At 42.0% G+C, this 24,776-nt stretch overlaps 1 protein-coding gene across 4 annotated transcripts in view; it reads left to right on the top strand.

The window, feature by feature from the left end:
• Positions 1–8,361, top strand: part of tbc1d4 (TBC1 domain family, member 4) — a 34,519-nt gene extending 26,158 nt beyond the window's left edge. For 3 of the 4 annotated variants that reach the window (XM_073473684.1, XM_073473685.1, XM_073473682.1), the window contains 6 exons: positions 137–237; positions 893–1,036; positions 2,263–2,422; positions 2,605–2,774; positions 4,814–4,990; positions 5,565–8,361. In XM_073473684.1, coding sequence (XP_073329785.1) covers positions 137–237; positions 893–1,036; positions 2,263–2,422; positions 2,605–2,774; positions 4,814–4,990; positions 5,565–5,795 — 983 coding nt within the window. In that variant the 3' untranslated portion in view covers positions 5,796–8,361. Of the gene's footprint in view, positions 1–136; positions 238–892; positions 1,037–1,578; positions 1,850–2,262; positions 2,423–2,604; positions 2,775–4,813; positions 4,991–5,564 lie in introns of those variants that run through there. The other variant, XM_073473686.1, reaches the window with a different exon arrangement.
• Positions 8,362–24,776: the final 16,415 nt, after the last annotated feature.

Raw genomic sequence — 24,776 nt, 5'->3', positions numbered from 1 at the left:
GGTGAAGTAGCTTGATTGTTATTCTCCTTAGTTTTAAGAAAAATAAATGACAAAATGCTCATGCTTCTTCTTGTCAAGTTGAAAGCTCATTTCGTAATTGTTCAGATGTAAATATCATCACTGTCTCCCTGCACAGGCCGGACCTTCCCCACCCACCAGTACTTCTCAGCCCAGCTGGGTGCAGGGCAGCTTTCCCTCTACAACCTCCTCAAAGCCTATTCTCTGCTGGATACAGAGGTACATTCACAATCCTGTTTCCTTCCCCACAGTGCATCACTTATTTTACATGCGCAAAATATTCCAGTTTTGCCCTTATTCTGAAAAAAACAATATTCCTAATAAGCTGGCTAATGAAAATGAATATTTCCCTCATATTCCTGTTGCAAACACAGCCTCCCCTTTCATTCCTTCAACCACCTTCACCTTTTGAAAAGGTCGGCATTGCGATATTTGTGCATATCCAAAAGCCTGTTGATATCTGAGTCTTTCATAATGCTCAAAAGTAGGTTGGTTTCTCCTTCTGACCAGAAATGTGGGCTTCTCTTTTGTGCATGCATTGCTTCCCCAGCCTTTCATACTGTTGGCTTGTTGGTTTGTGTACAACGCACAGAGCTGACTGTAAACAGGCAAGAGGCTGTGTGATGCAAACCGTGGTAAAAACCCCAATTGAGTAACATTATCTGAATGTGCTGTAGATATGTCCAAAGAATGCTCCTAAAACTTGAGCAGTACCAGCATATCCCACGTGTCTTAAGCTGAAAATGCCCAATTCGGAATAAGGTCTAATTCAGAATATTCAAATGGAATATAGAATATGAGCAAGTAAGGCCATAGTCTGGTGAATGTTGTGACATTGTTACTATATATCACGTGCTTTTTTTGTTCCACACAGGTCGGCTACTGCCAGGGTATCAGCTTTGTGGCCGGAGTGTTGCTGCTGCACATGAGCGAAGACCAGGCCTTTGACATGCTGAAGTTCCTCATGTACGACCTCGGCATCCGGCAGCAGTACAGACCTGACATGGTCTCTCTGCAGGTCAGTACATGAATGGGAGTACGCACCACTTGAACATGCTATGAGAAAATGAGGGATCACGTTACTGTATGATAACATCTTAGATGCATTTAATTCCTGCAAGGTAATCCAGGGTTCAGGTCACCCCAAAATACATATTTTTCCTCTTACCTGTAGTGCTATTTTTACATCTCGATTATTTTGATGTGAGTTGCAGAGTTTTAGAGATAATGTCTGTCTTCTTTCAAATCTAATGGATGGTACTATGTAGGTAGGTACGAGGTAAGATTCTGGGGTGAACTGTCCCTTTCAAACAGCAGCACACACTGCCTCAGAATTGTGTCATTACTCTCTAAACAAAAATAAAACTCGGGCTCTGAATAATTAGTAGAGTATTTTAGTCCAGAATAACAGAAGAGCTATAGTCACAACAGGACTCCAACCTTTTTCCAACCTTATCAGAACAGTATGTGAGTAACAGGCACACTGGGCTTTTACACTCAAGATTTCGCTGTCATCGGTTTGCTGTGAGAGGCCTTGTTTGAGTTAGTAGTTAGCAACAGCAAACAGTAGTCAAGTGTCTCCACCTCTAAATCAAACCACACCTGCGTGCCTGCTCTGTTAGCTTCAGTTAAACATCAGCCGACCTCACTGGAGTGAAAGCATCAGCAGGCGTGGTAATGTTTAATCTACATCAGGTAACCATTTAGCCCAGCAGTGACCCGCTGGTTCCCCCTACACTGCAGTTTCCACTTCTTCTTAGACTAATCCAAAGGTTGCGAGGATAAGAGGAATTCGTGCCTTTTTCAGTGTGCGGTGGTTCAGTACGAGGAGGTAAAGGTGTAACTTGTCTTCTTTGTAACAGTCAGGAAATTGTAAGACTGATAACAGTCTAATTTTAGCTTGAGCTAACTTCTGCTTCTCTTTTTCTGTCTGCTCTGCATTTCACTGTAGCACTTGTCTGGATCACTGTAATACATTGTCAGAGAGTTTGTACAGCTCATTAAATGCTTGGCCTTGGTGCGTGTCTCAGCAAGTCTCTAACACAATACTGGTAATACTTTAGGAGCTTCCTGCTTGGGGTGAAGGTTCGTTTGTCAGCTAGTATTTCTCAGATTGGTGATATTTTTATTCTTCCATCTGCAGACCCAGATATACCAGTTTGTTCAGGAACAGCATGTTTTGACCTGTGTTATCTGTTTAAATGTGTCTGTGTGTGCCTGTGCACACTGTCTTTGTGATCCCAGATTCAGATGTACCAGCTCTCTAGACTGTTACACGACTACCACCGCGAGTTGTACAATCACTTCGAGGAGCACGAGATCTGCCCGAGCCTCTACGCAGCGCCCTGGTTCCTCACTCTCTTCGCCTCACAGTTCCCCCTCAGCTTTGTGTCCCGCATCTTTGGTATGTTTTTATATATTATATATTTATAACAATGGCTGTGTTTACTTCCACTTATCTGCACCATGCCACTTTTTGAAAGAGGATGACATTTAAGTAGCCTCCTAGTAATTATGGCTTACAGGGAAGGTGTTAAAAGCATTGGTGTTTTTATTGGTGTGCCTGTGCTTTTTTTTGTTTTTCAGATTTTGTGTTTGTCCAAGGGACCGGGGTGATCTTTAAAGTGGCCCTCTGTCTGCTGAGCAGCCATGAGGGGGAGATAGTGGAGTGTGACAGCTTTGAGAGCATTGTGGACTATCTGAAAACAACACTTCCTGCCCTCACTCATGCGCAGATGGAGCAGACCATTGCGAAGGTACAGAATGAGAAGTTGAAATAGTATAAAATAGAATCACAAGTTTACAGACAATTAAACACAGTGACACATGTAAATTTGATACTTGTGCATGAGTGGCCACATACGTAACTCCAGCTTTGTTGTACTGGTAAACTGAGAGCTTCCTGATACTTGTGACAGTGAAAAATGTGTTTACAGATGGGATGTACAGATCCAGTATTCACCATGATGCAAGACAAGACACATTGTCTTGTTTAGTTTAACTGAATTTGTTTAAAGCTGCAAAGCTGCTTGGCTGAGGTTCACCTGCTACTCCAAATTAGCCTGATGCATGCATTAAGTGCTTGCCCTCCATCTGCAGGTTTGTCATCAAATATCCACTCCTCTGGCAGTGCATTTTCTCTAAGCCTAACTGAGGTTAACAGTAAACTGGATGGTTTAAAACCTTAAATGTGGAGTTGATTTAGATCCTTCCCTTCTGCACCTTAGTGCTCACCTACTTGATACCTCTAGCTCACATTTTTAATCTACCATTCATAAGGGATTAAAATGGAAAATCTCAAATATCTGTAAAGCTGCACAGGTTATTTTGTCAGATAATGGTGGGAACTCCAGTAATTTGAATAACTGCGGTCCAATTTCAAACTCAAAAACACACATTACAGCCTCAGCAGTCAGGATTTAGATTATGCTCCGTAGCACCATAACAGCTGCATTGTGTGTACGATATTGTTAAAACCCTTGACAATTATCAGCACTTCTAATAGACTTAATAGAAGCATTTGATTCTGTTGATCATAATATTTTACAAGAATAACTATTCTTGTTAGGACTGATTGAACAATCCATTATGGACTGGTTGAAGGAGGCATGGGTGACCCACAAGGGTGTACTTTTGGTCCTCTTTATTGTAATGTAAAATAATTGTAAGAGTACATTTTAATTGTACATTTTTATGCTGATTATGCTATTTCATATTCCACAGGCTGCTCTCTAAATCTAGCCATTGCAAAATGTGCACTATTCTCAAGGTCATGTATGAATATCATCTTATTGCCTCTGTCCATGAATCTCAAGACTCATATTAAAACTTTTGAGAGTTGTAAATACACGAGAATCTGACTAGATATGAATAGTTTAACATTTGCTGACCTCTTATTTAAACTGAGCTTGGAAGTACTTGTTTCAGATACAATGCTCCTCAAGTGTCAAGTGGAATGAGCTACACAAAACCTTGAAACTGAGATCTCTTATTCACTTGATTTTAACTTCTGAGTCATGGTCTCAGTGACGCTTCCTGCTCAAATAAAGGATTAAATAGATAGGATAGATGATTAAATCTACATATAAGAAAGTGGATTTTTTTCAAATTTATTGCAAATAAAACAATGGCACTTTGACTGAATGTCTATTTACAAGTAGTTGGGCTTTTGTTGTGTGCTGTCTCTAAGATAATACATAGCACTTGCACATCATACAGTTGCTGTATCTGTTGAGCAACGAGCAACTGTATGAAAAAATCTGATTTTCAATCCAATGTCAACCAATTTAGATTATCTTGATTTATCTAGTCAATTTTTTGTTAAACGTAGGCTTTTGGTTGTCAGTTTTTCTGTAAATCCTTCAAAGTTAGTCACAAATCTATGCTTTAATTAACCCTAAAACAGCTGGCACTGTACTTTTTAGCATATGTTACTTAAACAGACTATTTTTAGGGAGCAAATTTGGTGCCGAGTGAGTATTTACTGCACCAGGATGTCGTATGTGGGACTGACAGTGCCCATGTTCAATGTAATGTGTTAATATGTTACCCATGTGGCTTAGTGATGTGTTTTTCACGGTTGTTTGTTTTGTACAAAGGTGCAGAGGAATTTGTGGATTTGTGGATTTGTTGATAAGATAAATATACAATATCACTAACTTATCCTTTATCCCTTCCTCTCTATATGGACTAAATTTGATGGAACCTACTGTTGGTTTTAGTAACGATATCGATATACTGTAATGACTTGTCAGTTGATGGCATCTGTCTCACTGTGTATCCTGCTGTTCCCCAGGTAATGGAGATGGACATCTCTAAGCAGCTGCATGCATACGAGGTGGAGTACCACGTCCTGCAGGATGAGATGTTAGAGGCGGGGCCGCTGCCGGATGACTCCGACCGGCTCGACAAACTTGAAAAGACAAATGTGCATTTGAAGAAACAGAACATGGACCTGCTGGAAAAACTTCAGGTAAGGAGAGATCTAGATATATAATTTATGATATTCATTTTTTTAAAGCTTGATCATCGAGGGAATTCATGTGATCAGTTTAAAATTCCTTTTTTAAATGGAGTGGTGAACAGTCCTGTCAGATGTGTGTTGTGTGTAGTGATCCACAGATGTTGCCACTGGTTATATCTCAGACTTCCCATAGATGGCACTAAAACACAAGTTAAAAACACAATAAAAATGATAGCGAGACAAAGGGATTGAACACTATATGGTCTCCAAACACTCAACATTTTGATCAGTAGTAGTGCTAAAGTTGCACCTGATGGTCCACATGTTATTGAGGGTCAAAGAGCTACTCTCACAAGTGATTTAGACTTGTCAAATGTGGATTCCATATAAACTACAATCATACTTGATGGCACTTTTTATGAGGTTTTGTGTTATGGTCCTGGTACAAAGTCCCACTAGTGCTGTCTTCTTCTTGAGCTCTCAGAATTTGCAGCCTCTGTGCTTTTTATATTTACCCTCCATCCAAATGTGTGTCTTTGCATCAAACACAGCATTTACTGAGGTGCAATGTCTGTGTCCCCAGGCTGCACGGCAGAAGATTCAGACGCTGGAGACGAGCATAGAGAACTTCCTTTCTCGGGAGAGCAAAATGAAGCACATGATTCGCTCTCTGGAGCAGGAGAGGGCAGCTTACCAGAAGACCATTGAACGCATGCGCTCATGCCTTCCCCCTGACGCCCTGACAGATGTGGAGATGACCCAGATCAAAACAGGACCCAACGGGAAAGCCAAAACTACAGCCAAGAAGCCCTGATGGCAACCAGGGGGCTGGCTGCTGTGGGCAGACACACAGGCAGGAGTGAACAAACACAGACTGCTTTAGTGGAAGGCTGCTGAGAGCCACAGCTATTGTTATACTGCTGCACAAGAGTAGCAGCATTTTGTAAATGTGTGACGTCTGGACTTGAGAGTTGCAGACTGTATGGGAAATATCTACGTGATATTTGTCAGCATATAATGGAGCGGTGGGAGGATGGTTATCAGTTATATTAGCAAACAGACTGTTCCGTCAGTGCATCAAAGCTGCTGTTCTGTCTCATCTGTGTCACTGCCAGTTTGAAGGTGAGATCAAGATGCACAACATCCTCCCCTATTCGCGTCTTTTTGATTGTCCCAGGGGAATTTTCTAGATTGACACAAGTAAGAAATGTGTCTGCCTCTGCAAATTTTTCCGTGCACTGCCTTGATATATTTACTACCAGTCTCAGTAGCACCATAAAAGCATTGAACAGAAGGTGCCTATTGGCAAACAATCCTTTGGACCTCAGGTTCAACTTATAGCCATTACCAGTGTGTATGATCCTGGAGCTGATAACCATTGTTTTGTTGTTTCGAACTCTGCGTCTGTGATGGAATCTCATTGCTTTGTCATTTCCTTTTATTCACTTGAAATTTTTGTGAATGTAATTTCCCTCCAAAGATCATCATGATAACATTCTGTTCTTCACTACAAAGACACCTGTGTTCACGCCCGCTGTGTTCGGCTTTAAAATTCGGCAGACATACAGTATTTCATCGCTCAGCTCTCAGCACAGCACCACTGCCTTCACGTGAGAGATCTTTTGTAATTGCACTTGCTGCTTTTAAGGAGGAAGTGTTTCTTCCAAAGCTCAGGCAGGATGTGAGGTCGTCTGCCTTCGCAGTTTCCTGTGTGACTGACCGCGGTGTCGCCTCGTTTTAGCACCATGCTCAGACACCGAAAAAACAGACTACAGTGGAGGAGTGTTCTGAATGTACAGCACGTGTTTCTGTTCTAGATGCCTGTATGACATTCTTGTTTTTTGTCAACCTAAGGTTTGACAAAACTAGCAACATCCTCTCTTCCTGTCATTCTTGAAGGTGCTTTAAGTGTTGTTTGGCTCAAGATTGCAAAGCAACACATACCTGCAGTTGCATTGCTGTTGGTCACACAGTCAACTTTATGTTTGCAGTGAAACTCAAGTGTTTAGGTGAGTAGAGAGACTGCAAAGGAAATAAGAAGAACTTGAACACAAATTAGTTTCCTCTTGAGTGAGGACAAGTCTCTCCTGATGCTGGGTAATATAGACAGCATATGTACACACACACAGACACGCGCTCACACACACACACACAAGCCGTGCAGGGAACTTGCTGACTACATGGACAGACAGTTCAAATGAGTTGAAAGAGTGTCCCTGGCTCTTTCCTCAGTTTTGTTTTATCCCACCTCCGTGTCTGACTCACCATCTCCAGTTCTGATTGAAAGCAAAACAGTCCTGGGCTTGACACGGCTTTCATAAAACACCCTTACATTAAAAACCAAGGTGATGTCTATCATGAAAAAAGTACCTGCTAAAAGTGTCTATCAGTCTTCCTGTCCTTGGTGACAAGTTGTGGTGACACATTTGTGTCTATTTCAGTATAAAGTTTTGATTCTGGAACTTTAGTCCAAGCCGACATATCCTTTGGCATACAATGCAATATGTATACGTTTGGCAATCCTGTGTATTTGCATATACCCAGAGTACTTGCCTACTCTTGCTGAGTTACAGGAGCTACAGTGAAGTTGGAAAGGTTGATAAATCCGGTCTGACGTTCCCTGTCAAGGTGAAATGTACTTGTGGTGATTGAGGTGACGTTGTAAAGGTTTGCACTAAACCTCTCATAAATAATAGAGAAATAGTCATCTATGAACAGCAGGGATTATCTCGACAATTCAGAAAGTAAAACATATCAAAATACTCATTTTGAAATCTGTCGAAGGATACGTAGGATACAGTCCTACACAGCTTTCCTGCCTCTCTTTGCCTACTTTGCTTATCTACAGTATTTGTGCATCATATAAATTGACCATTGAACCAAAGATATGGTTGTTTTTAAAAAAAATGAATGAATGCAAAATGAATGAAATCATCCAAAATGCTGTAATATATTGTATGTTAAATGTGATAAATTTGTTGTCACTTCAACTTTTCAGCATTCTTCAGGTTTGTACTAAGACAAAAGCTTGAAAAGCTACCAAATAGTGGCGGTAAAAACTTGACACCCTTAAAAAAGACTATTGGCAGTGTTGTTTATGCGTCGGTCTCATCTTATTCCTCTGTGCCAAAAGTTAACAATGGCCTTCTCCATTAATCGGAGATATGAGATCATTTAGTCAATATCTAATGTTAAGCACATCCTCGTGGTCGGCAAAGTGTCTGTATTTTACATCAGACGCTCTGAGTCCTGACTGCTTAATAGTATCACTGTGTTTTAAGGAAAAACACTTGGATGGATTGTTTTTCTGTCAACATGAGGGCTAAACAAAAGCAAACAAACTGTCATGAATTCTTCAATAAACTTCACCTTGCCTTGTTTTCTGTCTACTCATGTCCGAATGTCTTTCCTGCTCAGTTCTCATAAAGAAATCATGTTCCTTTACCGCTCTACAAGGTAGCACTTCAAGTGCAAGACGTAGCCTCAAGCAGAAAATGGTCTCTGTGTGTGTAGACGTATTATTGCGTAAAAGGCCAAGGTAGACTTCGACAGTTTTAGAGAGTCTATTTAAAGACCTTTCAAGAGTTGTACTTTTGTTAGCGCCTTAGGCAAAGACAACTACAGGTCTCCAGTGGGAAAAGATCCTCTGTGAAATCCTACCCTTTACAATGTATCTGAAACGTCCAACCAAGTGTACATTTCTGAATTAGCTGTAGTGAATAAAATAATAGTCCCCACATGACCTCTGATGAAATACAGAAAAATGCAGTGGCAGTTCATTGAAATAAATTAAATCAATATTGCACACTAAGTTGGTCTGATGATTCAGACCAGGGCCTACCTGAATACTATTCATTGTACTGCAAGTGAGAATGCGAGAAAATGAGCAAGCTATTTCGAAATGGATGCAAGTCTAAACAGATAGCTTAAAGTACTGGATGAATTGCAGGTAAAAGTATTGAATGAACTGTTGAAAGTAGTTACCTAGCTAATAGTGAATGGATAAACATTAAATATTTAGCTCATGTTGAAAGTGAGGGATAAATTGTGGAAAAGCTAAAAGTAATGCTAAATGGTTCTAATTAAAAAAAAGTAATGGTCAGACAACTAAAAGTATTGGATAAACTCTTGAAAGAGTTCACTCATTTAGTTCACTCAAAATAGATAGCTATCGAGTGATCTAAAAGGATAAACAGTCCGCTAATGTTAAGAGCAATGGCCAGGTAATGGTGGAAAAGCTAAACATAATGTTTAAGTGGTTAAAATAACTGACTTAAAGTTAACCATGTGCAAATGAGCTGGGGGTTGAAACATGCCAAGGAGTATTATGAATGCCAACTTACTACTAGCTTCAGTTGTATGAAAAAAACAAACAAAAAAAAACAACAATATATATATATATATATATATATATATATATATATATATATATATATATATATATATATATATATAAATATGGGGGGCAATCTCAAACTGTACTGATCAGAAAACAAGACAGAACCATGAAACTCATCATATACATGATCTGTGGTGATATCTCTCTGCCTGCCTACTGAAGGACAAATTAATATCATACTGATCAGAGTTGTCCTGCCAAGACTCATGTTTGAGGTATGAAAGTATTTTTTCTGTATTTTCTCTTAACCATTCTATTGATTTAAATCTGTCTTGTTTTGATTCGACCATTCTGGTGGCTATTTGATACCTTTGTCAAATGTGGGGTTGTAGCGTTGAGTTACAAATGACCCTGGTGCTATCAAAATGGTGTTTGGCTTACTAATGACATCAAAACTGATTTTCTTTTTTTTCAAATAAGTGTTATTTGTTCAGTTTAAATGTCTATACTCATTATCTATTTATTATATAATTTGTGGCATAGTCCATCCAGTCAAAGTCTTTAATATTGGGATGTTGGTTCAGTTCTTGCCAACGTGTTCAAAAACCTCAATGTCAATGAATCAAAAGTTGTCTTAACTTTGAAAAGCCCCCTACATGCCATATTGGCTGAGAATCAACATATTTTTAAAGTGTTATTTTTGGTTTTTAATAGTATCCTTGTATTGAAACTCAGCAGTATTGAAACTCTGATTAAAAACCTGGTCATTTCATTTTTACACATTTTAAACAAGAGGCATTTGTAACATCTTAAACTGTACCAATCAGAAACAAGACAGAACCATGACACTGCACATGCTCTGTTATGATCTATCTCTGCCAATGGACAAACCAGTGTCTTTAACTTTCAAAGGTTTTACATTTTTATATTTTCAGAATTACAGGATTAATCACACTGTTTTAATCAAACTGAAAATATTTTTGCAATACTAATGTAGTTGCCTTCTTAGTCCTTTGTTCAATCCGTAGTTCATGAATACGAACCACAGATTGAGCCCAACAAGAGCTCCATCAGCCAAGGAGGGGCTTTGAAAGATAGCAGCCATAAGACCAGTCATTGTTTTCCTAGGAGGGTCTTACCCAGAAAGGACTGTTGAGTGTGGCTCTGATCAGCCTCTGCCAAGCCTGGAGCTTGTCACACATAAGACACACAAATGCCGCCAAACAGGAGCCTATCGCACACTAAACAAAAGGGGCCACATTCCTTACGTATTCCCACACGAGGTTACATCCTGCAGCAGGGGAAGAGTGGGATGCTGGGAATCCACTGGGATTCGGCTGAGAACGACACTTCCTCTGCCGAAGGTCTTATCAGCTCTGTGTTTTTCTTTTTTTGTTTTTTTCTCTCTCCGTCTTCACTGTCCTCATCTTTCAATCCATCTTTGCCTCCCACTCTGCTTCCAGCTCTCCCAGTCCCGTCCCATTGGAATTGTGAGGCTTGATCTGAAGCTTTGGTACAATATTTACTGTATTGTGGAGCTTACAGAGGAAGATGCAGATGTCCAAACAGGTATTTCAATGAATGACAGAATGAAAACACAAAATGACAAGGGATGTGTTTGACACAAGACTGTTGTACTCAGGCAGCCCTCTATAAGACATTTGCCTATGTGTGTGTGTGTGAGAGAGAGAGAGTGTGTGTGTGTGTGTTTAAGGGCATTAGACCACAGCCTTAGCACAAAGGGAAGAGTGAGCTGACAGTGTGAGCTGGTTGCAATGAAGGAGTGAAGGGGTAGAGGAGGCAGAGTGGAGGAGGAGGAGGGAGAAGGTTAGAAAGGGTCCTCCTACCTTATATGGGAATTCACACTGCTCCGCTTGTGGCGCAGTCTAAAAGCTGGAGTTGTTTCAGCAGAAAACACTGGGCTACAGCTGTCAGAGCAAAGTATAACAGGTCATGGAATATCTATGCAACAGCTCAACTTTTACTTTGATTGTAACGTGATTGTATGCAATCCAAATCAGTAATGCCGTTCAAAGTCAAGAGCACAAACATTACACAATGAGCGTTGTGCAGTATATGGGCTCATCTGAGCGGCACCAGGCGGAGATTTTGGAGTTACTGAATTTGGAGGATGGAGATAAGGGTGATGGGGGACGCTTTGGAGGTGGAGAGGGAGAACAGCTGGAGGGGTGGGAGAGAGACTCAGGTGGGCTCAGTCTAGTCCAGAGAGAGGAGTTGGCTCCCCCGAGGCCTGGAACACACACACACACACACACACACTCACACACGCAGACACATTTCAGCGCATCTCATAGTTTAGCTGCGCTTTGATTTCACTCCCCCCTTTCCCCCCCTACTTTGCAGATACACCGGCTGCTCCAGCTCTTTCAAAGCTCCATCCTTGTCTCTTCCTTCTCTGTGAAATAAACTCTTCACTATAGCAGCCTCGGATTCCAATCAGCTATCCACACTGTGTGCACCTACACACACACACACTGCACCACCACACTGACATGTTTTAGTTAGCGCGGTGACAGATTTGCTTCCTACAGAGTGCTTTTCTCTCTCTGTACCTGTCATGGATGTAGCTGCCAGAGGGGCTTATGGTTAATGGCCAGAGCCAGGAATGGCAGAAGGAATGGGAAATTGGGCAATAATGAAGCCACAGAAGAAACACAGAACTAAACACACATACACACACACACACACACACACACACACACACACACACACACACACACACTCTTCGTATTCCCATGACTAGTCCAGTCCATTCCTTTGGTTCCTTCCATCGGGAGCAGGTAGATCCACGAACACTGCCTGGAGAATCTTGTGATTAATGACACGCCTGTCATGTCTAACCCTCTTCATCTTTTTCCTGACGAGAGCCACTCTTCCTCTCCTCACCTCCTCCTCCCCCAGCGGTCTGGCAGACACACTACTCAAAATCCCCGGGGGCCAGCTGCAGCACATGCTGGGGAGTATCGCCCGGCTTACCTGATCCAATGCTTCATTCATCTGTGCAGCCTCTGGAGGCCTGAAAAACACACTCAGTATCCTTAGACGTACACACACACGAGGATCACCAATATATATATATATATATATATGCACATGCACTTTAAACTGCCACAGACGTGCTGTCCAAACCCTCTATTCCCTCTTGTCCCGATGCTCAATGGCCGTGCTCACAAACATCTCGGGCAGGGCTGGTGCACACATAGTGACACTTTCAAAAACAAGGCTAAAACGAGGTGAGGCTCAAACACCGTGAGTAACAAGAAGATCTTATTGAGGCCATTCTCCACCTGGAGATCCCCGACAAATGTGACCAAAGTCCCAAGTGACTGGAATGATCAGAGTCGAGACTTTGCGCTTGAGCCCCTTCTAATCACATTATCCACTGGCTCTGCCTGGCCCACATCACCTCAGCAATGATTAAGACAAACACTGGCGAGAGAGGAGGAGAAGGAGACAGCGAGACACACAAAGAGAAAGCTGGCTGGCCAGAAGGAGGGGGTGGTCAGACAGACAAGGAGTGAGTCAGACAGGCAGATATCCTCCTACATGTAGGTCCGTCCAAAGAAGTGCAAATAATATGTACAGATCAAGTCCAGCGCAGACAGTCTTTGAGCTGACTTTATCTGTTTGTGTGTCCGGGGTTAAGCCCTGTCAGACCTGGGCGTATGATATCAGTGATGAGGGACTCTGGGTGTGTAGTGATGTTGGAGAAGCACTCCTGACATCATTCAGTGTGTGTACGTACATCCTTTTCACAAGGCCACCAAGGGCACAAACACAAAGAGGTGGTGAGCAGAGCCTGCATGTGTGTGACTCAGTGCACTCTGGACACTTTCTGACGTCAGCCTCTGGAAATTCGATGAAAGGAAAGTGATTTGTCCAAGCAGAGGCTGCCAGAGGTTTTTAAGTGTCCGCCATAGCCTCCAAGAGCATCACGGGGATTTATTCAAGAAACTCTACAAGCTCAGGGCAGAGTTGATAGGATTTGGTGAAGCACAATTCTCATCGCCCTTGTTCACCCAGCTGTTCCTGTGAGCACGTACTAACACACTGGGTTTTATTATGCTGATCTAACATTGCTGAAGTTGGGAGGGGAGACAGCTGTACTTGTGTGGCCCTGGGCGCACCCGTCATTAGTGCCAGCCTCGCTCCACTCCTCCTCCATCCCTCCCTTGTTCCAGATCTCCCTCCCTCTTTCCTACATTGTTTCCAAAACAGCACCACACCCTTTTATAATATTTGCTGGCCTAATATCTGCCACTCTTCCCACCTGTCCTTCCAATCTTAACAAGCCACTGCACCCTCGCACATCTTCACCTCCCCGCTATCTGCCATCAAGATGAAGAAAACAACCAGGTATTGTGTTGGTAAAGAGGCTGAGTGCTGTGTGCGTGCCACTCAAGATTTTCTTCAATAGATAATTTCCAAATTGATTCAAGCTGGGCTCACATCTAATGGTCTGTGTGGGCTCTAATGTGAACAGGAGATAATCAACACCCTGCGTATCTCAGCTCTGTTTTTCACTCATTTAAATTTCTTTGGCTGTCTCTTCTCGCCCATACCTTCCCATTGCCTTTTTTCATTTTTCTCTCAGGATCTCATCATCTGCTCCCTCTCATATAGCCTATTTCTACCCATTCTCTTCCAGCCCTATACCTCTCTATCCCATTTCTTGTGATACTATCTGTGATACTTAGAGGTTGATTTCCCACTGTGCGTCATTAACCTTTTCTCTCTGCTCTTGGTTAAACCCAGCGAGTATGTTCTGCTGTTTGAGACGGCGGAGACTTGGGGAGCATGCTGCGCTCACTCAAGTGCGATGGGGGTTTCACCAGCCATCGTAACTACATCCTTATTAGCCACTGAATTGATACTGTAACTGCACTTCTCTCTCTTGCCATATACAAATATTTCCTTCTGCCGTGTTCTGTGTTACATAATTTCTATCAAACCTTTGTTTTTACGTCTGCGCGCAGAGGAGATGCTGCAGACGTGCCAAAGAAAATTACTCTACATGAAACAAATCTCACCTCCCTGTATCTGCCATGTGACGAGACAAGAATGCACATGCCAGACTGTCACTGTGGATGCAGTCCGATGATATGACCCAGTACAGTTCTTTGTCACTCCTAAGATGCTTCATGCCTCCGGGGAGGGAGAAAGATAATCTTTGTGCATGAAATAAAGAGTCTGTCGACTTCCTCTAAAAGTGTGTTTAATCACAATGAGTGAGGTGTAATTAATGTTTCGCTGGTGCGCTGTGTATGTGCAGTCGAGGACCGTGGGTGAGAGGATGTAGTGTGCGGTCTCTCTAACAAGCTCCCACTCACCCCAGTGGAGGCAGGCAGGGAAGGCTGGAGTGACTGCGAGGCTGTTAGAGCAAGTGGGTTGCGTTGGACGTGTCCATGTCTGTGTATGTGTGTGTGAGTGTGTGTGTATCTGTGAGTGTGTGTGCTCGTCAGTGAGTGTGTGTTAGTGTGTGAAAAGTGTGCATGTGTGTCCTTTTGTGTGTGCTGTACTGGGATGTGGAAATTGAATGGAGCCTTTCAGTTCTACTGCTCGTCTCCCCGGGGGTGAGAGACTGGTTGCCATGGTTATCCTGGATTCCTGCCGCTAATGGGTGGGAGTTTGTGTAGCTCTGGCAACCTGGCCTGTCTAGGGTGGAATACGTGTGTGTGTGTGTGTGTGTGTGTGTGTGTGTGTGTGTTTGCGTGTGTTTGTGTGTGTGTACCAGGGGGGTGTGGTTGGGTGGAGGCAACATTCTAGGACACAGGAGGTCACATATGTGAGAACACAAGCTTCCATTCCTGTACGCTCCTGCACTTACAACCGCAGACTCTTGTCATGTAAACGTGTACTTCACAATATACTGTAGATATTCTGCATGCAGAAATATCAAATGAAACCTCCCATGTCCACTGATAAATCCCAGTAAAGCTCTGAATCAATACCACAGTACGGCTTGATGTCATACTCTCCAGCTGAATTCATTGTGTCTCCCATTAGCCATCCACCATTTGAAAAAGAAAAAAAAAAATCTTTGATTTGCTCACCCTGCAAAGTCAAATTACAAGCCTGGTGGATATCATAATCATGCGGTGATGAAATAATCTTCTACTTTTACTACATTATTGCAAGTGTAAAACATAATGCAGTGAAATAGTTAAGCCCTGCTCTCCCGTCATCCCCATTACCATCCTTTTACCCTCAGGCGAGTGGGACTCTTAACTGGGCACAGAGACCCCACTGAACAGGAACACAGTGGATAGTGGATAATGAAAAACCGCCACACAGAGTAGATTAGTGTAGGGAAAGATACATTGTCACTGCGTTTCCCATGCTGCACAATTTCAGATATGATTTGAAATGCTTGTCCAGAGAAGAGTTCCACCTCACAAAATATGTTAGCGCACCTAACAGTACATGCTAATTGGGATGTATTATTCAAATTACATTATGAATTTGATACAGAGCACTTTATGGATAGCAGCGAGGCTGGGCATGTACCATTGTGCAGGGGAATATATGCCCGTGATATGCAATGTGACCAGATAATCCTGGTTTTCCTATTCCCAGTGTTCTGGTAGAGGGGATCAGTCTCTGCTAGTCACACAGATGTCTTGGCTCCTGTTCCTCTTGGAAGACTGATCCATATGTTGCATGAACCCCTGTGGATTTAAAGGAACTTGGCTTAGGAATTTACTCTCCTCCATTCCAGTCATTATGTATGGCCAATTCACTGTAGCCTAGAAACATTAGGAAAATGTTTCTCTTGTACGGCATCCAACATGCATAAAAATAGAAAATAAATGCAATGTTGTGATTACCTTCATGCAGGATACTTTCAGTGTGTGCTCTGGATGAGAGAGCAGGGACCCAGGGATGAAATCATCTGTCAGGAAACTTGCTGCTGACAAGTATGATGTGGTTTGATTCATTTTTGTAGCTTTCTCAGAGCGCGGGCCGTGAAAAGCGCTCAGAGTGCCTCAAAACGCGGTGAGCAGAGGCTGAAGAATGTGGGCTGGACTTGTGGTCAAACCCAGCGAGTCATGGGGGGTAGAAGGATCTTGTATCTCCACCCCTTGCTCCTTAGCCCAGATTTATGGCGAACAGTTATATAATTCAATAAACACTTCCAACTCTGTTGCTGAAGTCCAGCCACAGGCCATCTAACCCTCAGACAACCACATGATCAGCATTTTCAGTTGTTTTACTACCAATTTATAATGGTGCAATTGGAGAAAATTAAGCAGCTATTACATATTTTGGATGATGGCTGCTGATATGTTAGATAATATAGGACTGGAGGCACATAGCTTCTTTCTTCCAGCCTCCCCTATTACTTTAAGATGACCACTGAACACTAACTCTGTGTATGTCCTGTTGAGTGGATATCTTATCTTCTTATGTAATGCATTCCTTCCCACTGTGCTGCTATACGCGCAGGCAAAGGAGAAGTGACAGTAAACTTAATAGATTTGCTGTGCTACAGAATACACTCACATCCATTTCCTAGCTTTCCTTCACCAAAATCCCAGAAAACCTTCTAACCAGGTCACTATGCGAGTTCCCTCTAATCCTTTATTTTGCATGTTCCCCTCTCCCCGCCCCTGCCCTTAGCCTTTTTTGAGATTTCCACTCACTAGCCCAGACAGCCTTAGCCTTGACTCGGGGCCACCCTATGCTCTCACTGTCCAACTATTTAACAAACCGCAGTGAAACAGCTTTAATTTCAGCTTACTGCTCAGCCTGGCTCATTGCAGCATCGCTTGGGGGTCTTTCTGGAAAGCTGTGGTATGGGGGCCCAACAGGCCAGGCAGGCAGACAAGGGAGAACAACAGCCCTGTGCAGTTGGATCTCAGAGACCCCCAGAGACACATACAGTCAGTGAGAGAGCCTCCCCCAGGAGTCGTTCAGTTAGTTATGGCTATTTTAAATGCTTCTCTGGACCTCTGCTCAGTGCATGGAGGTGAGAGTTATTGGATAGCCAATAGTCAACGGCTGGATAAAGAAAACAGTTAAAGATACATCTTTCAAGTGTGCTGAGTGTGCTGGCTGCTGTAATTTTTTTACATGACAATTTTTGGTTGTCCTGTGGTAATCCTGCTAAAATTACTTAGGTAAAGGAGTTAAAAGGAAGAAAACAAGCTATGGCCATTATTACCATCATTTAAGATGACTTTCTACTCACCATTTTTTTATTGCATGGACATGGGGACGCAGTGACACCCCTAACCTTGGATGGGTCACAAAGCTTTTGAAATCCAGGCATGTTTTAAACAAGTCTGAAAATATCTGCTGCAGTCTTAAGCTACACTGTACAACTGTGGAGGTGAACTTGGGTCAAAGAAGAACCAGGAGGAAGCTTTTAAGTTAAGTTTAAAAGTGACAATCGTTGTTTTAAATATTTAAGAGAAACTTAAAGGAGCAGTTTGCAAGATATGGTCATAATTTAAAACATTCCAAAAATTTATGAACATTATTAACAGACCGAGAAGTAACAGTGTTGATGTTATGTCAAAGACGTTTATGTAGTGTGTTGCAGAGATGCCTACTGAAGCTAGCATGCTAACCAGCTAGCCCCAGCCCATTCTATCTTGCAACACTACTTCTCAACCCCTCCTCGCCACAGCTAACTGAGCCATGAGCTAATGAGCTAACGGTAGCTTGCTACAGCCAAGACTCACAGGGATTTATGGGATTGCCAGTGAACAGCTTACAATCATGCTAATGTAGCCAAGTGGAAAATAAGAAGTTCACACTAAAGCCACTGGATGACACTGTGCCCCAGACTGTGAGGTGTTTCAGAGGAAATCACGTGAGAGAAAGCGAGAATTGCGGACCAAAACAGGAAGTCTGTTTGAGTGACTCAACTGTTTTCCAAATGGGTAAATATGCTTAAAATGTTATTTCTGTACAAAACGATCGACAGATGTACATTAGTATGATTATATAGATGTATGACATGTAGTGTTTGCCGCAGACGGTGATGTAGTTGGTCTGATGTTTACAGATTTTCTGTACATGTGCTCTGTCGCTGAGCGATCCATGGAAGGACAGCAAGGCTAATACTTTGTGAAAGCATTGTAAGTTCATTTTGCAGAGATATTTTTTATCGTTCATGCTGGAGAACATTTATTGTGTGTGCATGATGCCAAAAATAAGTGCTGTATGGGGTTGATGACCTGTCACCAGTTAGCACAGAAATAAAACCTAGTGAGTATATTGATCTACTGCACCATTTCATTTGATATTAATGTACCCATTGTTTCATGTTCTTTTGAAATTAACTGTACATGGTTTTGTTTATTTTCTTTTATTCTGTTTAACAGAAGAGCTACAGCTACGGTTATTCATGCATTCTCGTTCATGCACTCTCGTTCATGGACTCTTGTTTATGTACAGTCATTTATGTACAGTTATTCATGTACAGTTATTTATGTACAGTCATTTCTGCACTAATATCGAGGCACTGAGTTTATGCCCTGAGCTGAATTACTGCCTTAGGTATAATTTGAGTCAGCCAAGGATTCTAGTCACTTTATGTGATGGGTTGATACACTTCAGAGAGTTATATTATTAACCAAAAGTTGAGAAATCGTTTGGATGAAAAGTAAGCTACATGTTAAAGTGAGACTCTTCGTGCCTTAAGTTGTAAATTTGCTTAAAAATCTGTGTTAAATCTAAACCAATTGAACACACTAAGATCATTTAATACTACTCCCCCTTCTGGAGAGCAGACGAGAAATAAAGATTAAAATTTCACCAGGCTACACTTACAACATCAATAACTAGACATTCAGCACTGAATTTATCATGACTGATTTATCTAACCAAGTCTCCAAAAAGACGCTGCAGTTCAAGGCAGGATTACAAAGCTGCTCAGAGAAATATGATCACACCAGGGCCCTCGTTAGAACAACTGTATCAAAACATAAAGTAAGTCTCTGACATGCAACTTTCCAGAGATATTAAGTATGTCATATACGATTTATTTTGATTTCAAATACACCATGGTAATGCAACTTTTTTGGGACTGTGACATTAGTTCAAAATTTAAACTTGTGAACTACGATTGAGAACTAGTAAATCTTGATCTGTGTGACCTGAACTCTGAGCTAACACTTGTTGCACCTCTGTGGCACCTTAATGCTGCAATTCTTTTGCAAGTCAGAAGACGATATTTCCGAGTCGGTATTCCTGACTTCCTGTGCATTTGCTTGGAAAAACATGGAAGCCTGCAACGCCAACAAATGAAAACACATGGAAACAGCACAAACACTACATAAAGTAAAAAGTGATGAAAAGATAGAAAGAAATTGTTCACTATGCGTGCCATCATACTCCTGTGATGTCATCTGTGTTTTGCCGGGCTTTATGGATCTTGCCCGAGTTTCCGACTTGGAATTCCAACTCGGATGACAGGTCCATGGTTCCATGGATTGCAGCATAAACCAAAGACCCTTGAACCCAACACCACCTAAGGGTGATGTCACAGATTACTAACACCCTGGGGAGCTACATCACCTCAGTGAGGTGAAAAGTTGAAAAACAAGATTCAAAATGAATGTTTTGGATAATATGGAATGGGTTTTGAAAGTGTGTCTGATAGCTCATCTGGTCACCCTGCAAAAGTCTGTAATAGTGACATAGTTCCTGAGGAAAATGTTACTGAATATAACTAATCGGAGTGGTAGGCAAAACTAAAAGCACAATTACAAAGTAAAAAACCCTTATCCAATATTACAAGTTATGAACAAAGTATAAGGTAAAACAAAAAGTGAAGAGTCTATGTTCCAGGAAAGGTGGATGTGTGTGTGCATATTTTTGCTGACACAGTAGACTGTGGATTTGTCTGGATGAAGGGGAATACATTTATGGTTTTTGAGGAGTGAGGGCCCACACCAGCCACCCTAGGGTCTTGTTATCCTCTCCTATGCCTGTGCTCTTGGGGCGACTTTAATGAATACTCCTGCTCCAGCCCTCTTCTGGCTCCAGTCAGGCTATCTACAGGGCTCTGCCCCCCTCCTCCCTGACTGCGCCTGCCTCCTGTATATGGCAGAGCAGGTCCTTCTACAGCAAGAAGGAAGACTAAGATGGAGACAGCATGGAGGCTAGGTGATCGAACTGAATAATTGATGTGAGGAGTTCGCTCGGGAACACCTCAAGAGTTTGTCTGAACACGCTGACCACCATATGTGCACTTGCTCCTGTACAGATTTGAAGGAGAAAGTGCAAAGATGGGTTGAAACTTTATTTTTCTATTACCTAACTTACGTGAATTGAAAAACAGAGATGTGCTGAGTAAAAAATGGCACTGATTACAAGTATCAAATTGAAACTGGCATCAGATGAGACTATAAATGGATGTAAACAGCATGGTGAGGAGTGAAATCATTACTGTTGCCTGGACTGATAAGAGACACTTAGTGTCTCATATGTGGACTCCTGATAGAGCCAAGCAACAAGTGCTAAGGGCACCTCCCATTACCTCATGGATAATGGGAGTTGACAGTTTAGAACTGCCAGGAAACATGAGGCAGCAACATGAAGTGAAGAAATGTTTCAACACGTTGTCTCCCTTTCATGAAAAAAGGGGTCTCAAATGTTCTTAATAAAAGTTCCCTACACTGTAGCTGAACTGAGTCGAGGAAATAAGCTTCATTTATGAAGTCAAGTGAGAGGTGAAGCAACAGCTGTTGGTAAATGTGATGTTATGGTGTCTGTCATCGGTAAGCTTTTCATTAGTTTGTGGGCTAAAAAGGATTACGGACACGCTGCTAATGGATCTCAATTTGACAAATTGATACATGTGTCCCAAAAGTGTATAAATTGTACCTATTTTGAGTTCTAATAGTGTATGTTTCCTGTTGTTACAGTCATACAAGCATAAGTGAGTCTAGTATTTTTAGGGCAAGGGTAACCACATAGTGTGTGTGCGTGTGTGAATGTGGAGGACGGCTCAGAAAACTAACACTTCTGGAATGCCCCCTGCAGAGTGAGGACTTCGGGGTTGGATGTGTGTTTATGGGAGCGTTTTGGCAGGAAGAGGCAGGGACCCGCTCCAGAATAACGGAACAAGAGTGGAATGTGGTACAGCAGGGAATATCCTGAGTCAAACACAAGGCAGTCGTGGGGTTTGAGGAGGAGCACTTTGTGGCAGTACTTTTTTTTATAATTTTTATATTAAGATAGATGACACCCACTGCACTGCTCTCTTGTTGCGGCTGACAACACTACATGGATGCCTGCGATCGTTTTTCATTTGACTCTTTTTCATTTCACACCACAGCTAAATTAGAAGACCATGTCCCATGGAATATCTTTCAAACCTGTGACTCATTCACTGAAAATCTCTATCCAAATGTGAGAGCCTCAACTGTGGCGGTGTTGAAGTCACAGTGAATATGAAGTGTTAGTATTTCTCTTCAGGCTGTGCATTAGGCCGGATGCCACGCACCTTCGCCCACATGCCTCCCACGACCCAGCGCCCGTATATAGAGGGCAGAATCTGAGCCCAAGCTGCAAGCAGGCAGATAAAGACAATCTCATTGATGTAGGAGCAGCTCACTGGTAAAAAAGAGACATCTCTGACACAACCCTGCTTGCGTTACCCTTGCTACAGAATCAGATTAACCACCGCAAGAATATGCTAAGGCTCGAAGGCGTAGAGTCAGCTTGTACATACATATCAAGCATTTATGGTGTATCTGTATTTGTGAATTTATGCGTGTACATGGCCATAAACCTGGTGGCTGTAGGGAAAGACCTTTAACTGAAACATTGACAAGCAGCTCAATCTATCTATTCCTCCAGAAACCATGTCTACACTTGTAATGACATAAATATCCACTGTGGAGCCGGTGAATGACATGTTCCACCCACAATGCAGTCGACAGACTAAAACATCTTAATATTTTATGGTCTTTCTTTTATTATGTGACGACATTAGAATTTACAAAGAAAATTGAAATGTAACACTGAACATCTCTTTTGGGAATTCAAGGGACATTTTATTCTACTTGGTTGGCTCCGTCGCATTTTTCCTAGAGTCTGTGTAATCCACACAATGTACCTATCAACTCTAGTTGAGTACCACCCACATTACACCAAAGGATATTTGACAAACACCACCAACAATCCTGTGCTGTACCTCTTACGCTAAACCTGCCTTCAGAAGTATTCCACCTGCTTTGTCTGTTTTTTTTTTTACTATTATGAGCAAGATTTGTACAGAATGTGATGAGCGGCGGTGTACTACAGTATGAGCTGTGGCTGGCTTGTCTTGCTCAGTCTCCCTTTTTTCCCAACTCTATGCTTTCTCTCTTGTACTCTTTCTCTCCCCCTCTCACTCCCCGGTCTGTTTCCTCTCACTCTCTTTGTCTTTGCTGTTTTCTTTTGCTCTGCCTCTGCCAGACCTCTACTTTACACTCCCCCTCCTCCCTGAAACCAACTCCTTGGCAACCAGTTGCAGCGTCTCCCAGAAAAGGTAGACAACCTCCCTGTGGTGCCACAGCAACCCAATGCAACATCAGACAGTGAGGCATGCTACATTATTAAGCAGAAACAGCCAAGAGGGGCTGTCGAGGACGGGATCGTGGACATGAGGGAGAGAGTGAGCAAGAGAGAGAGAGAGAGAATCAGGGGGGCAATAGTCCCAAACTGCTGGTTGTTGCAGCATAAACTTCAGAGGGGAAACAGCACTTTCAGCTGGACATGCATAAGCATACATATGAGCACAGAGTAACACATTTGCACACTGTGTGAGTTGTGTGAGCATGTGTGAGAGAGAAAGAGCGGAGAGAGAGAGAGAGAGAGAGAGAGAGAGAGAGAGAGAGAGAGAGAGAGAGAGAGAGAGAGCAATTTTGGAGCGGTTACATTCAGCCAAACCCACAGGGGGATCAATAAGGAACATCTGGGTCTGGGGTGGACAGGGCGGCTTTTGTTTGCAGGCAGTACATTGGCCTGACACCTCACCCAGATTCTCTCTGGGTTTCTACATGGGGGGAGGGAGGGAGAAATTGCTGGGGGGTGCGATCAGGGAGGGAAAGGTGTTTGTTTTTCTGCAGGCAGAATGTGTCTGTTCCAGGGCCAGCGATATAAAGCAGAGGTGCTCCTACACATATTTGTATTTGTATTTGTGAGAAATTTGTATCTATTTTTAGACGGACATTTTTAAGTTACTCTATCTTTAACTAATATATTCAAATCGGCGTTCTGTGAACAACTGTGTGTGGTTAGGCTTGTTGATGTGCCAAATTTCAACACAATCATTTCTTCAAAATGCAAAATGTGTTGGATATCAGATGTCCATCACACTTGACTCTATAATGAGGTCAAATTGCAAATGTCACAGTGCAACTAGTATTCTCCAGGAATGTCTTTCAGAAATATTTCTGGGAGAAATCTGCCAATTTCTTTGTGTTAATAATTTGGACAAAAGAGTTGTGTGTTGTCATAACACACAAATACTAAGACTAGGAGTTTACAGCAATTCTCGCCAGACTTTCTTCATCAGAAAAACAACTATATATGTCGACTGTGCAAGCATCTTATTAAGACCTATATTTATGTTTCTTGTTTGGCAGCAACCTCTAGTGGCCGTAGTGATTATTAAGGCAGCAAAGGAGACGTCAGGTGAAGTAGTATAAAGAGTGAAGTACGTTTGGATGGTTGGGTGAAACAAATATAAGACTGTTACCCAGAATGCTTCTGTGTCCTGTGAGAAACCAAAAGTTGAACGCCGATTTATTTGAACTTTCTAATATAGTTTAGATTATGTCACTTACATAATGTAACTAGCTCTGAACATTACATATGCAAGGTAAGTAAGTGCGTACCTTGAGTTATATAAGTAACCCAAACCAGTGAGCTTTGAGCTAAATGTTGTATAATGTTTGTTATGTTCTCAATCTAAGTTTAGAGTGTTAGCATTTGCTAATTAGTTTTAGATCCAAAATGTACCCGACCCTGATGAGAATGTAAGTTTAAGTTTGTGAAGTTAGTATTAATGTCTAAACCAAATTTCATGTCAGTTCATTGAGTAGTTGCTGAGACATTTCATTTATAATTATAATTGTGAGCCTTATGATGGTGCTAGGGGAAAAGGCAGAAGATCACTAACATCATCAGGATTCGTCCTCTGGGGACCATTAATGTCATTTTTCAGTTTGGACCAAAGTGGTGGACCAACATTTTCATTCCCAGAGACATGCTGCTAATGTTGCTAAAAGACATAAAAGATAAGATTTCAGTAATGAACAATGAAATATCTAAAAGCCCTAACAAAGCCCTTTTGTTAAAGAGGCAATTTGTTAGATATGCACAGAACTTTGGTTTTAAACATTATCAACAGATTGCCCCGGCCCATTCTTTTTCCTGATACCACTTTGTACCACAAGAGGCGATATGTAAAAGCAGAGGCACAAAATGTCA

This window comes from Pagrus major, chromosome 9 (genome assembly GCF_040436345.1).
Source record: "Pagrus major chromosome 9, Pma_NU_1.0".
Taxonomy (NCBI): Eukaryota; Metazoa; Chordata; class Actinopteri; order Spariformes; family Sparidae; genus Pagrus; species Pagrus major.
The sequence above is the reverse complement of the archived record's forward strand: the minus strand, read 5'-3'. Positions and strand labels throughout refer to the sequence as shown.